This window comes from Macrobrachium nipponense, chromosome 28, assembly GCF_015104395.2.
Source record: "Macrobrachium nipponense isolate FS-2020 chromosome 28, ASM1510439v2, whole genome shotgun sequence".
In the NCBI taxonomy this organism is placed as follows: Eukaryota; Metazoa; Arthropoda; class Malacostraca; order Decapoda; family Palaemonidae; genus Macrobrachium; species Macrobrachium nipponense.
In genome coordinates this window covers 5,465,727-5,477,798 of record NC_087217.1, presented here as the reverse complement: position 1 = coordinate 5,477,798, position 12,072 = coordinate 5,465,727, and the positions used below count along the sequence as shown (strand labels likewise).

The 12,072-nt window shown below is 42.7% G+C and overlaps 1 protein-coding gene across 1 annotated transcript in view; it reads right to left on the bottom strand.

Moving 5' to 3' along the window:
- Window positions 1-6,535: 6,535 nt before the first annotated feature.
- The window catches only part of LOC135201379 (succinate dehydrogenase [ubiquinone] flavoprotein subunit, mitochondrial-like), a gene marked incomplete in the record, with an annotated part of 109,321 nt that continues 103,784 nt past the window's right edge, over window positions 6,536-12,072 (bottom strand). Inside the window, 1 exon segment of the mRNA XM_064230227.1 lies at window positions 6,536-7,169. Within this exon segment, the coding sequence (XP_064086297.1) occupies window positions 7,083-7,169 (87 nt within the window).

Below are 12,072 nucleotides of genomic sequence, written 5' to 3'. Positions count from 1 at the left end.
TTTTCCCGGAATATACCTGGCCTTGATGTCTACCAGGTTCTCTATAGCCCACTGGTGAAGTTGAACTGTCATCACATGTAACTGCCGAGAACTAGGCCTCCTTGCTTGTTTATATAAGCTACTACTGTGGTGTTGTCTGACATCAATACCACTGAGTGTCCCTTTACTCTCTCCCTGAATTCTTGTAGAGCCAGGAAAGCTGCTTTCAACTCCAGCACGTTTATATGGAGTTCTCTGTCCTTGCAACTCCATTTTGCTGACACCATCAACTCCTCCATATGGGCTCCCCAGCCTTCTAGTGACGCATCCGAGAACAGCAAGAGGTCGGGGAGGATTGTTGAAGGGGGACACCCACTGTCAGATTGTCGTCGTTCACCCACCACAGCAAGTCTTTCCTCACTTCTGCCGACAAGGGAATTTGCTCGTACGGGTGATCTACTGTTGGTGACCAAAACTCCTTCATCCTCCATTGTAGGGACCGAAGGTGTAGCCTTCCTTGTGGTACTAGCTTCTCCAGGGAGGTTAGGATTCCCAGCACCACCTGCCACTGTCTTGCTGGCTGTGTCTGCTTTCCCAGAAAGGCATTCACCACTTGTTTGCATTTCTCTACTCTTTGGTCTGTCGGGAATACTTTGGCTTGTGTTGTGTCTATCACCATTCCCAGATATTCCAAACGTTGACTTGGATCCAGCTGCGACTTCTGCTGATTCACCACAATACCTAGGCTGTGACAAAGCTGCAGGAGGGCCGCCCTGTCCCTGAGTAATTTCTCCCTGGACTTTGCTATCACCAGCCAATCGTCCAGATATCTTATTAGCCTGATCCCCTGAGCATGCACCCACGCGACACGAGGGTGAACACTCTTATAAAAACTTGAGGAGACGTTGTCAATCCGAAGCACAGGACCTTGAATTCGAAAGCTTTCCCTGCAAGACTGAAGCGGAGAAATTTCCTTGAAGACTGATGGACTGGTATCTGAAAGTATGCGTCCTTTAGATCGACTTGTCAGCATAAAGTCTCCGATTCTGACTGCTTGTAGAACCGTTTTTGGAGTTTCCATCTTGAAACTGGTTTTCCTTATAAACAGATTCAGCGTTGACAGGTCTATTACTGTCCTCCACTCCCCGTTGGCTTTGGGTACCGGAGAAATCCTGCTGTAGAAGCCTTTTGTCGGACTGCATACTTGTTGCACAGCTCCTTTTTCCATCATCTTCTTCACTTCGTCCTGCAGAATAGTGGCCTTCTGAGATTTGTGGGCATAAGTGACGTGGGGTAATGGTTGATCTGTCAGGGGCGGGGTTACCTCGAACGGAATCAAATACCCGATCCTGAGAACATCCACCCACTGCTCTGCCCCTAGTTCCTGCCACACCTTCCAGTGATTTGCCAGGCAACCCCCCACTGGTGTGGCCGAGTGATGGGAGGCGCCCACCTATCTTCTTGAGCCTCTCCCTCTTCCCCTATTGCCCCTTCCTCTGTTGTTTCTATTGTGAAAGGGCCGATGAGTTATCCTCTTTGGGGAAGAGGGTCTTGTGACTCTATTAGGGATGCTATGTCTCACTGTCTTCTTTCGAGACATCTGCTGTTGTCTTCCCTCCAAAGGAGTAGTTTGACTGTTAGACGTTTTCCTAACTGCCTGTTGCACCAACCTATCGTTAGTGTCCATCCTTCTTCTATCTTTTGCCTCTTCCAGTATGACCTCTGGCAACAGTAGTTGCGATTCCAAGATATCCCCATTCCTCATTGCTAACAGGGAATCCAAATCCACATTGCGGCTTAGTCTAGCCAATGCTGCATCTCTCCTCATTAGCAGGATATTTGCCCAAACATTGGCACTTACGTTTGTCAGGTACGCAATCGCCTTGGACCCTGACTGTAGTAATCTAATGAACAATGGTTCATCCACTACTTTCCTTGTTGCTTCCGAGGATGCAATTTTCGCCACTGCTGTTGACCAAAGGTCTAACCAGGACGCAGCCTGAAAGACAGAAGAAGCTGTTGCTTCTAACGTAGCAGCCTCTTGGTACGTCATCGAAGGGCACTCCATTTTAACCTGATCCAAGGTTAATCCAGGCCTTAACCTTACAACATTAGGGTTCATTTGTCTAGACAGCAAAGGGACCTTCGGTGGTCGTATAATGTTTCCTTTGCTTTAATCATTGGAGGGGGAATAAATTTAAATGATCTATTAGATCTTAAGAATTATCCCTCCCTGCAATCTTTGCGTTTACGTGTTGCAAGACCGATTCCGCATGACTCGAACAAGGCAATTCATACGACACCTTGGTATCCCTCTTTAGTCCAAACGCCATGTCAATTCCAGGAGGAAGCATACTGGCCGGTGTTTCTGTCTTCTCTGAAAGGCTATTGAATTGACGAATCAAATCAATAACCTCTGCATACGAGGCCAGAAACTCTTGGTTTTCTCCTTCCTCCGGCTCTAGTGTACCACTCTCCGTCACGAGGGATGTTGTCTCGCCTCTATCTTCTGACAGACGGCCCGGAATTCCACGGCCGCCTGCCCCATACGGCCGCGGTCTCTTTGATCTTTGCTGGCCGCTGTTGGCTCGATCCCAGATAGTCAGCAGGGGAACGAGAACGTCTCACTCTTTCTCTGCTCACGGATCTAGAGCGAGAATCTCGTCTAGATCTCCAAGATGAAGGCTCCCTTAAGACAGAGGTAAGTTCGTCTCTATTAGCATTTGGCATCGTTTCGAGCGTCGGCGAGCCCGGCCTCGGCCTTCTATCCAGACGGACACTGCCTTCCACGAACGTATCCGCCGAGGTTGCCAACTGTCTATTTTTCGTACTTTTAATAGGAGCCTTATCGTCCTTCGTACGTATTTTGAACGGCCTTACGGGGCGAAACTGGGACCTGCATTCCATCCTCTGCTGCACCTTTCGCCGCCAACGTCGATTTTACCAGAGGTATCGCAGTTTTGCGATCTGAACTGGCAACTCCGCCTCGGCCGCTAGCTCGCCGGCCGTCACCTCTCTCGCTTGTTCGGACTCTTGCGAACGGCTTCGTCTGCCAACCTTGTGCTTAATAGCCACTGATTTTCCGACCTTCTTGCTGACTTGGAAATGACAGTCTTGGTCCGAAGAAGAGGAAGAATTGATTCTTCTCCTGTTGGCCAGAGGATCCGCCAGGAACTCCCGAATCCTCCTCCAAAGCTTGACTGGCGCTCGCCGTGACGTTATCGGACTTAGCGATGACGCCGAACTAGAGGAAGAAGACGAAGAAGGCGAATCACACTTTTTCTTTTTGTCTCTCTTATTCATTCTCTCCTCTATATCCTGTAATTTCTGCATTACAGTTTGCATTGACGGGTCAGAAGGCGTATTAGCGTCTGGGTGCAGCGAAAAAGGCCGAGAATCGGTCTGTGACGTCATCACGCCTGCCATCTCAGAGTGTGACGTATGTTGTGACGTCATCCCTCTCGTAGGGAGAGACTGAGAGGTTTCTGGTGGCAACCGCACGCTTGCTGCCAAACTACCTCCCACGTTCTGCATCGCTGTAAATACTGAGTGGGATGGTGAAGCCGCGGCATTAATTCCCATAAATTGCAAGCCCGGGGGATGAGGAACATTCAGCGCTGCCGGACCCTGCTGGAACCGTGACGTCATATAATGCGCAAGCAGACCATCCAAGGTTGGTCCGCCTGGTAGGCCTAGCGCTGACCCACGTACCATCTAACCTATGCGCTTGAGTAGCAGGAGCCTGGAACAAAGATGGCGGATCTCCCCCTCTACTTGCTGGGAACAAAGGAGTGCAAATTATTCATAAAATTACCCAAGGCCCCTCCTGACGTTTCCGTTACAGAACCGCTAGGAGAAACCGAAGGGGTATGAGACAATTCAAAAGCAGGTGGAGAAACATATGGAGCAGCCTGGTTTATTACCGATACAAAAGAAGCCGGTAAGGTTTGGTCATCCAAAGATGGCGTCACCCCCTTTCTTTTGTATTGGCTTTTCCCATAGAACTTCTTCCACTGTTCCACCGACCAACCGCGACAAACAGAACACGGATTAGTAACCGTACATACGTTTTCCCTGCACCTACTACACGTTGGATGAGGATCCGTCGACACCGAAGTTAGGAACCTAGAACATGGAAAGCCACTGACTCCTGGGCATTTCCTTTGTCTCCTCTTCGAAGCGGTAGACGATCCCGATGTTGAGGCAAAATTCTCCATCATACCACGTATACACTCTTACCACACACTGATCACACTTGGAGAAAGAAAAGGAATGAAAAATAAAAAATGAAATGGATAAAGAACGGGCAAACTGAAAAACCGGCTTTAAATGAGATAGACAGTAACACGTCTTATCTTAAAGGCGGTAGGAAAATAACTGATGGGTCATAGGTAGCCGTGGGCATTCTGGGTATACATGCCCCGTGACCTGGTATAGATGCCATTAGTCCCTGGATCTCACAAGTGTAATTTTAATTCTACCGGTTTCCAGCTTGGCGCTAGTAAATCCTAATGTTAAGACCGAAGGTTTGTTTCGTGTATGAACAAACAGAACTTTGAATTGGAAAACCTTCTCTGCTAGAACTGTCCATGGGTTCTCCATTTGGAATCTCATTTTCATCATGAACAGATTTAATGTTGACAGATCAGTAACTTTCCTCCAATCTCCATTGGCCTTGGGTATAAGGAAGATACCGCTGTAAAATCCATTTGAAGGGAGTGTTACTTGCTCTACAGCTCCCTTCTCCATCATCTTCACTTCTTGCATGATAAGGAATTTTCCGAGATTCCTGAGTGTAAAAGAAGTGTGATAATGGTTGTTCTGTCACGGGTGGAGTAAAGTTGAATGGGATCAGATACCAGACTGAGTACATCCACTACCCACTGTTCCGCTCCGAATCTCTGCCACACCCTCCAATGATTTGCCAGGCATCCCCCCAACTGGTGTGACTGAGTGGTGAGAGGCGCCCGATCTATCGTCTCGAGCCTCTCCCTCTGCCCCTAATAGCCCTTCCTCTATTGGGTCTATTGTGAAAGGGCCGATGTGCTAATTTCTTCTTTGGAGAAGAGGGTCCTGCTGACCTAGGGGAAGGATCATGTGGTGTTTTGTTCTTGTTGTCTTACTTCACTAGAATTAGAATGGCTTCCAGATGCTTTATTAACTGACTGTTGGACTAATCTATCATTAGTATCCTTCTTATTTCTATCTACTGCAGCTTCTAGTATACGTTATGGTAACAGCAATTGCGACTAAGATATCCCCATTCCACAACTAAACAATTAACTTTTGCTGGGGCACCTCAGCAAGCATTCTGCATCCCTCCTACATCTCTGGCAAATTATGTCTTGATAGTATGTTGGGAACTATTTTTCAAGATTTACTTTAATATTCCCCAGACATATTCTACATCCAATGGTGCTGAAGGGCATTCAGACTTAAAGGGTATTACAGTATTACATTGTACATAACTTGTAATGAAATAATTATGCACAATTTGAGGGGGAGAGAGACAGAGAAACAACTACTACTGTGCTAAAAAACACCCTCCTGTACATACATACAACCTGTAACATGGTAGTTTTTTCACATTTTATTAAAGTACTGTAACTTCCAAGTAAAAGGCAGAATGCATTGTAGCTATGACTTCAGTACCATCTACAGTGTGACCCCAAGCCACTCCTGAAGCTGACATACACTTACTCTTGTGCCATCTGGATGTTTCAGTTGGCAAATTGTTTAAAAAGAACACACCCAATTATCAAAATTTACTATTCCTCTTGATAATAACAGTATATGTAATACCTTGTTTGAATCAGCAACTCAGGTGTTCAGGTTTTTATACAAGTTTGAGAGACCACATACTAGTTCAAATTGCTAAATCCACTTACAAAAATTGAGTGCGAGGCTTAGATGTCTTTGAAGATCTTGCCCATTATAATATCCAGACTTTTTTTCGTTATTCCAAAAATATCTCATATTTGTAATTTGAGAGCTTAATATCATCTCCCTCCAAGAAAAGACAATTAAAGACCATACAACTCTTCAAATGATCCCTTTCTTACTTCTTTCAATCTTGCTCTCTTACGGTATGTGGCTTCTCCTTAAAGAATCTTTGGTAACTTTCACCTTCTTATGAATTTCAGCATTCTATCTATAGCAACACAGGCCTTACATTCTTCATTATTTAACCTTTTTTATTTTTTCTTCTTTTACTTTGACCCTGGGCTGCGTGTTCCTCTGGCCCTCAAAAGCATGCCGATGCACATTATTAAAAATAAAACTTGAGACCACCGTTTCATAATTGGCCTGGATGGGTTATAGTATTAATAATAAAGAAAATATTTTCTCACAGTCTACCATGCCCAGTGAGGTGACCTGCTGGATGACCATTTTCTTTAACATGTGAAATAGTACAAATGCAAATTTCAGCCATTACCAGTAAATTTGGATGGGAAAAAACAGATCAGGGAAAACCAACATTCACAGTTGTAATGAGTCTCACAAAGTAAATGGCATAAGATGACACAATAAAAAATGGTTGTAATGTAAATGCAGATTACAGAAAAAATAGTATATTTGTAGGATATCTCCCTTTACTGTGTATTATCAATAATCATTAATACATAAGAGCCTAAAATATAAACTACTTACGTGTTTATGTAAGTTCATTTCCAAGAAAAGCTTTACCACCTTGGTTTTAAATGAACTCTATATACACTATCTACAAGGTTGTGCTTACCTATACTTTATAAATATAAATCACTGGAACAAGGAGATAACTTGAACCCTGAAGACTAGACATCAATTACATCTGGTCACAAGTGTTCATCTCCTCAAGCTGATGGGGCTTCTCCAAAACAGTAAGCCAGCAAAAATAACCAGACTTACAACCTACTTCCAGACATGTTGTACCCAATCTCTTGTTAAACTGGAAACAGGGAATAACTATATAATAAACATCAATAAAAACCAGTAAAAACCATTAAGCCAGTCAAGATTTGTACTTCGGTTATTTTTGTTGAATTACTGAAATTACTACATAAACAGCTAATACTAAGCACACAATTCCCTGGATTCCAGTCCAAAGAAATATTTCTGGTGTCTTAATATGATCTAACAGCAGGTGGCACAGTAGCACATTCCTCACTGTCTAGGGTGTGGTCAATTACAGGTCTGTACCAAAGCTTCACCTGCAATAAAAAATAAAGAAAATTAGCAGAATCACCTAGGAGACCAACGAATATGGATATTCCCATGTCCGCTAGTAAATACCTATACTTTTATTCTGATATATATATTACTTGGGCTCTTTAATTTGAATTGATCTGCTTCACATCCTAAGATAAGATACAGTCACTTGCAACACATGAAATTTTTTTTATTAATTTGTACTTTTCATAGCTAACAAACCTGAAGTCTTAACAATAGGATAATCTTCTAGTGCCAGCTGGAAACCGGTTAAAAAAAAAAAAGATTGTAAAACAAGGAATCTGTGGCACCCGGCAACTAATGCATATACGAGGTGGGAGCTGGTCACCGACCAGGCTTGGAACCTCGTAACACATCAGTTTCTTCCAACCCGGGATATGAGAGGGGCAGCTAGTGGTGGGAAGTTAATGTTAAGACCTCCGGATTGTTAGCTATGAAAAATACAAATTGATTAAAAATTTTTCATTTGTTCATACGCAGAACAAACCTTTAGTCTTAACAATAGGATAGACTTATACTTGGAGGGAGGTACAAGTACCCTGAACTGGCTGGGGGTTCAGCCCACTTGACCACCATTCCTACAAGATCAAGTTCTAAAGAAGGGGGTCTGAGCCTGTGAGAGAACAGATAATAGTTAATCTAAAAACTCAGCCTGCTAGGATTAAACACAATGAGACATGTCCAGATTCATTGCATTCGTGGAAGGTAAAGAGTACTCTGTCTGTTCAAGCAACAAACCATGTAGGCCAACAGGGGTTTGTTACTACTCATCCCTCCCCTTGTCATTGAGAGGGCTAAGTGCTACTGAGAAGCAGAGTTGTTTACTGTACTATAGGAACAAACCGAATTACTGCAACCAGTATGGATGCCACACTCACCTGTATCAGATCAGTACCAGGTTATGATGCGTGTCAATCCACCCATAGGGAGAAAGAAAAAAAGGGGGAGACCAGCCATCTCACTCATTCTCTCTTCCACACACTCATCTTAAGCAAGATACAAACTGTCCCAACAGACACACTAGATGAGCTACACAACTTGCTGGGCAGCCACCACCAGGCCCAAGGAAAAAGTGTTCGAGGACCCATGGGCAATGTCCTTCAGCAAAAGGAAGTGAACATGGTTTTTGGTGACGAGTCCTTTTTAGATAGCAGTGCAGAGCTCTGACAGGACAAGGCAAAAACTCCTGCAGAATGCTGTCCTAGAACTCATTCAGGGAGGGAATTCAAAAACAAGGCAAATCTTCCATTGTCAACTGAGGGATTTTGAGCCTTAGCTACAAATTCCGAGACAAATTTGAAGGCCAAAGACCTCCAACCCCTGGTGTTTTTAGCATAATGACTCAGGTCATGAAGTTTTCTAACTCTCTTCAAGGAAGCCAAGGCCAACGGAAAAACTGTCTTTGGAGTCTAACTCCTGACTGACGAACAACGCAGTAGCTTGAATGGAGCTAGAGTGAGACTACTCAGGACCAGAGTAAGATCTCACATCGGAGGTTTGAGTTCTCTTGGTGAGCAGGATTGTTCATAACTCTTGAACAACATTGAGATTTCCCAAAATGAAGAGATGTCCACGGCCTTCAGGTGCAAAACAAACCTGAAAGCAGAGACGGAAAAAGCTTTCTTGTTTCTGAGAAAGATTGGAAAATCTGCAATTCACTGACTCAAGTTCTGAGTGGAGAGAAAGCCCGTCAATAACCCCAATCACAGTAAACAGCCTAACAGACCGGCCACTACCCTAGTAAACCGCTGATGAAGACCTCCTGAGATAGCTGGACATCTGGCCTGCTGCTTTGTGAGAAAAGCCTCTTGCTCTCAAGAGATACTTGACAGTCTCCAGCTGTGAAGCGATAGAGATCCTACCAACAAGTGGAACCTTTCCACATGAGGCTGGCAAAGGTTGTTCCATGGGGGAATTTCTCTTGGAACCGCTGACAAATGATACAGGTCTGGGAACCACTCTACCTGTGGCCACAGAGGTGCCACCAAGGTCATCCTGAGATTCCAGAACCTCATTACTCTGTTTAGGACCTGATAGATCAGGTAGAACGAAGGGAAGGTGTACACCTCAAGATTGTCCCAAGGATGCTGTAGAGCATCCTCTGCCAGAGGAAAATCCACAGAGAAATAGACCTCCAGCTTCCTGTTCAAGCGAGTGGCAAAGAGGTCTAACATGGGGAAGAGGCAAAGAGGTCTAACTTGGGTCTTCCCCCGAAGATGAAATGGGCATGAAATGGGCTGTCCTCAAAATAAAATTAAAATAAAGAGGTTTCTTTTAATAAACTTGAGAGCCAAACATCATCTAAATATCTTGTTAAAATCCAAACTACATACAAAAATAATGCAGTTTATTGACACTTTTCAAGACAATTCCTGAAGAATCATGAATTGCTACATAATCCTTTTCAAGTTACACTAACTTCATTCAAATATCTACTAGCTTGATAATCCCTAAAATTTTCAACTTTAAAAAAGTATTCAGAAATGGTCTTGGGCAACCTCCAGCACAATGTAATCTGTAGCAGTATTTAGCTCTTTGACTAAGGACCTTAATTTCATCAAATTACAACAATCCAGTATCTCTTGACTAACTCTGCCAACTGCAATGATTCATTCAATATTACGCACAATTATTGTTCATTTCGTGAAGCATGAGAATTTTGCTTTTACTTCTTTGAGAATAAAGACTGCCAGGTGCCTATTACCATCTATAGGAATTACCTTAATATTTTCCTTTATTAGACCTTTAAATTGATTTCATGTTTTATTGTTATGCTTTCCCACCACTCTGCTATCATTCACAGAAAAATTTTATCTATTCATGTATATTACACTAAGCTTGGATTTGCAAATACTATTCTTTTTACAAATTCACGGTTATTTCTCTTTTTAATTACTGATAGTGGGCTTTATTTTTCCTCTGTTCAAGGCTGTCTTGTGCTAGATTCATGTTCATATTCATCTCTTATTCTAATATTTCTATTTCTTGGGACACCTTACAAAAACTTTTTTTACACTTGTGTCATATCACCACCTCCGTCCTATGACTCAAACTGACCCTGCTTGATCCCTGAACTAAATGGAGTGGGAATAACATATGTATCTCTTTTCAACAGAGAATTTTCTTTTAAGACACGCAACCTTTTTATGTTAAGGTCATCCATACATCTTATCAATGAAGATATTTGTTATATCTCTGGAACTCCAGCCATATTTCTAGTTGGCATTTCATTGCTGTTCCAGCACTATAAGCAGTTTTACCACCATGATGTGCTGCCACTTATTTTTTAGTCATCTTTCCAGGGTTTGCTCCTGTGTCTATGATGCCTGTTACTTTTTTTCGTGTTGCCTCTGCTATTCACATGCCTCACCTGACTGTTTTAGGTCATTATCACGTCTTAAACATGTGAACTGGCAGCAATTGTTTAGCTGTATGGTAACCCTTAATCGTTATCAGCCAAAATGTCCTCAGCTTCAAATTCTCAGCAGCCTTGGGGATCCTTCTACCCAAATATGTCTGGGAGGCACAGTCTTCTGGAATAGCCTGTTCCAATATTTTTATGATCACCTCTGGCCTGCATTTCCTTGAATGGTGATTCTCAAGTGTAGCCTCAAGGAGGTTGGCACCCCAGAGGTAATTACAGTGCTTGTCACTTGGATGGCAGTTCCCAACAACTCAAGCCATGTCATACTCACTTGTCAGATTCATGGATAAGTACAATTTACAAAATACTTATCCACCCTAGAATTTGGTTCCTGTAGTAGCCGAGTATGATTTTGCTTTTGCCATTTACTTTTACCCAGGTTCCCGCCTTATCTTCAAGCTTCCTCCAGAACAACCAAGCTCCCAGCTGCACCCGATCTTTTTTTATTTTCTGTTAACTCCAACAATTTTAAACAGCCACGAACCTGTAGTTTTTTGAGCTCCGGTTGGACACATTCTTACATTTTTAGCCACTCAAGGCTGTTTCCATTTACCCTTGACCTGTGAATTTCTTCCTAGCAAAAATCCACTCTTAAACTGCCTAGCTTTTACTGGCATAAACCACTCTCCTGAAGCTTATCTTTTCTGCCCTAAGGGAACAGTTGCCTCAGGCAGTTTGTATCTTTCCAGCCTCAATGCTCTCATCAATCCCTTTCCTTAGTCACCAGAATCATACTCTTCAACCAGATTCCTAGTTGCTCATAGATGGTTCTATGGAGAGAGAATGCCCTCACAAAGCTTAGGATAAAAGTCAAGGTTTGAAAACATCCTCTTCCCACTAATTAGTTTTACTTACAAAGTGCCTATTGTAAACTTTTTGCCAAATTTATAGATGCCAAATTTATGAAGTATCTAAAGATGTTTCTTCTAAAGTTTGATCACCACAATAACTAGGGTACTCCAGGTCTATGAATTCTAATCATTCACCTTCTCATTGTAAATTCCTTATGCAATTTAGCATGTTTTTTCTTGAGGTGCCTACCTTTACCCCTCAGGTGTTCAGCATGTGTACTATCAGGGGTAATGCTTCTGTCAAAACCATTACAGATTGATGAGACCTGGATTTCTTATATATAAGCTGATCATTCTCTTCAACAGCTCTTTTACTTCAGCCTCACTCCTCCATTGGAATTCAGGCTAATTATGATTAATGGGTTTCATATAATGTTTTTACAATAAAACAAGATTATTATCCAGGTGGTGGATGGCAAAATGAAATGAGAAACAGTAAAATACAAAATGTTCACTGCAATGTGGAAATTTCCTATCCACTCTTTAGGTCAGTATACCAGAGTTTATTCACACAAAATCAGGCTAATTACAATTCTCAAAAAAATTGTACTTAACAAATTTTGAGTTTTACAAGCTCAGATACAACATTCCCAAGCTCTGTCAATGACA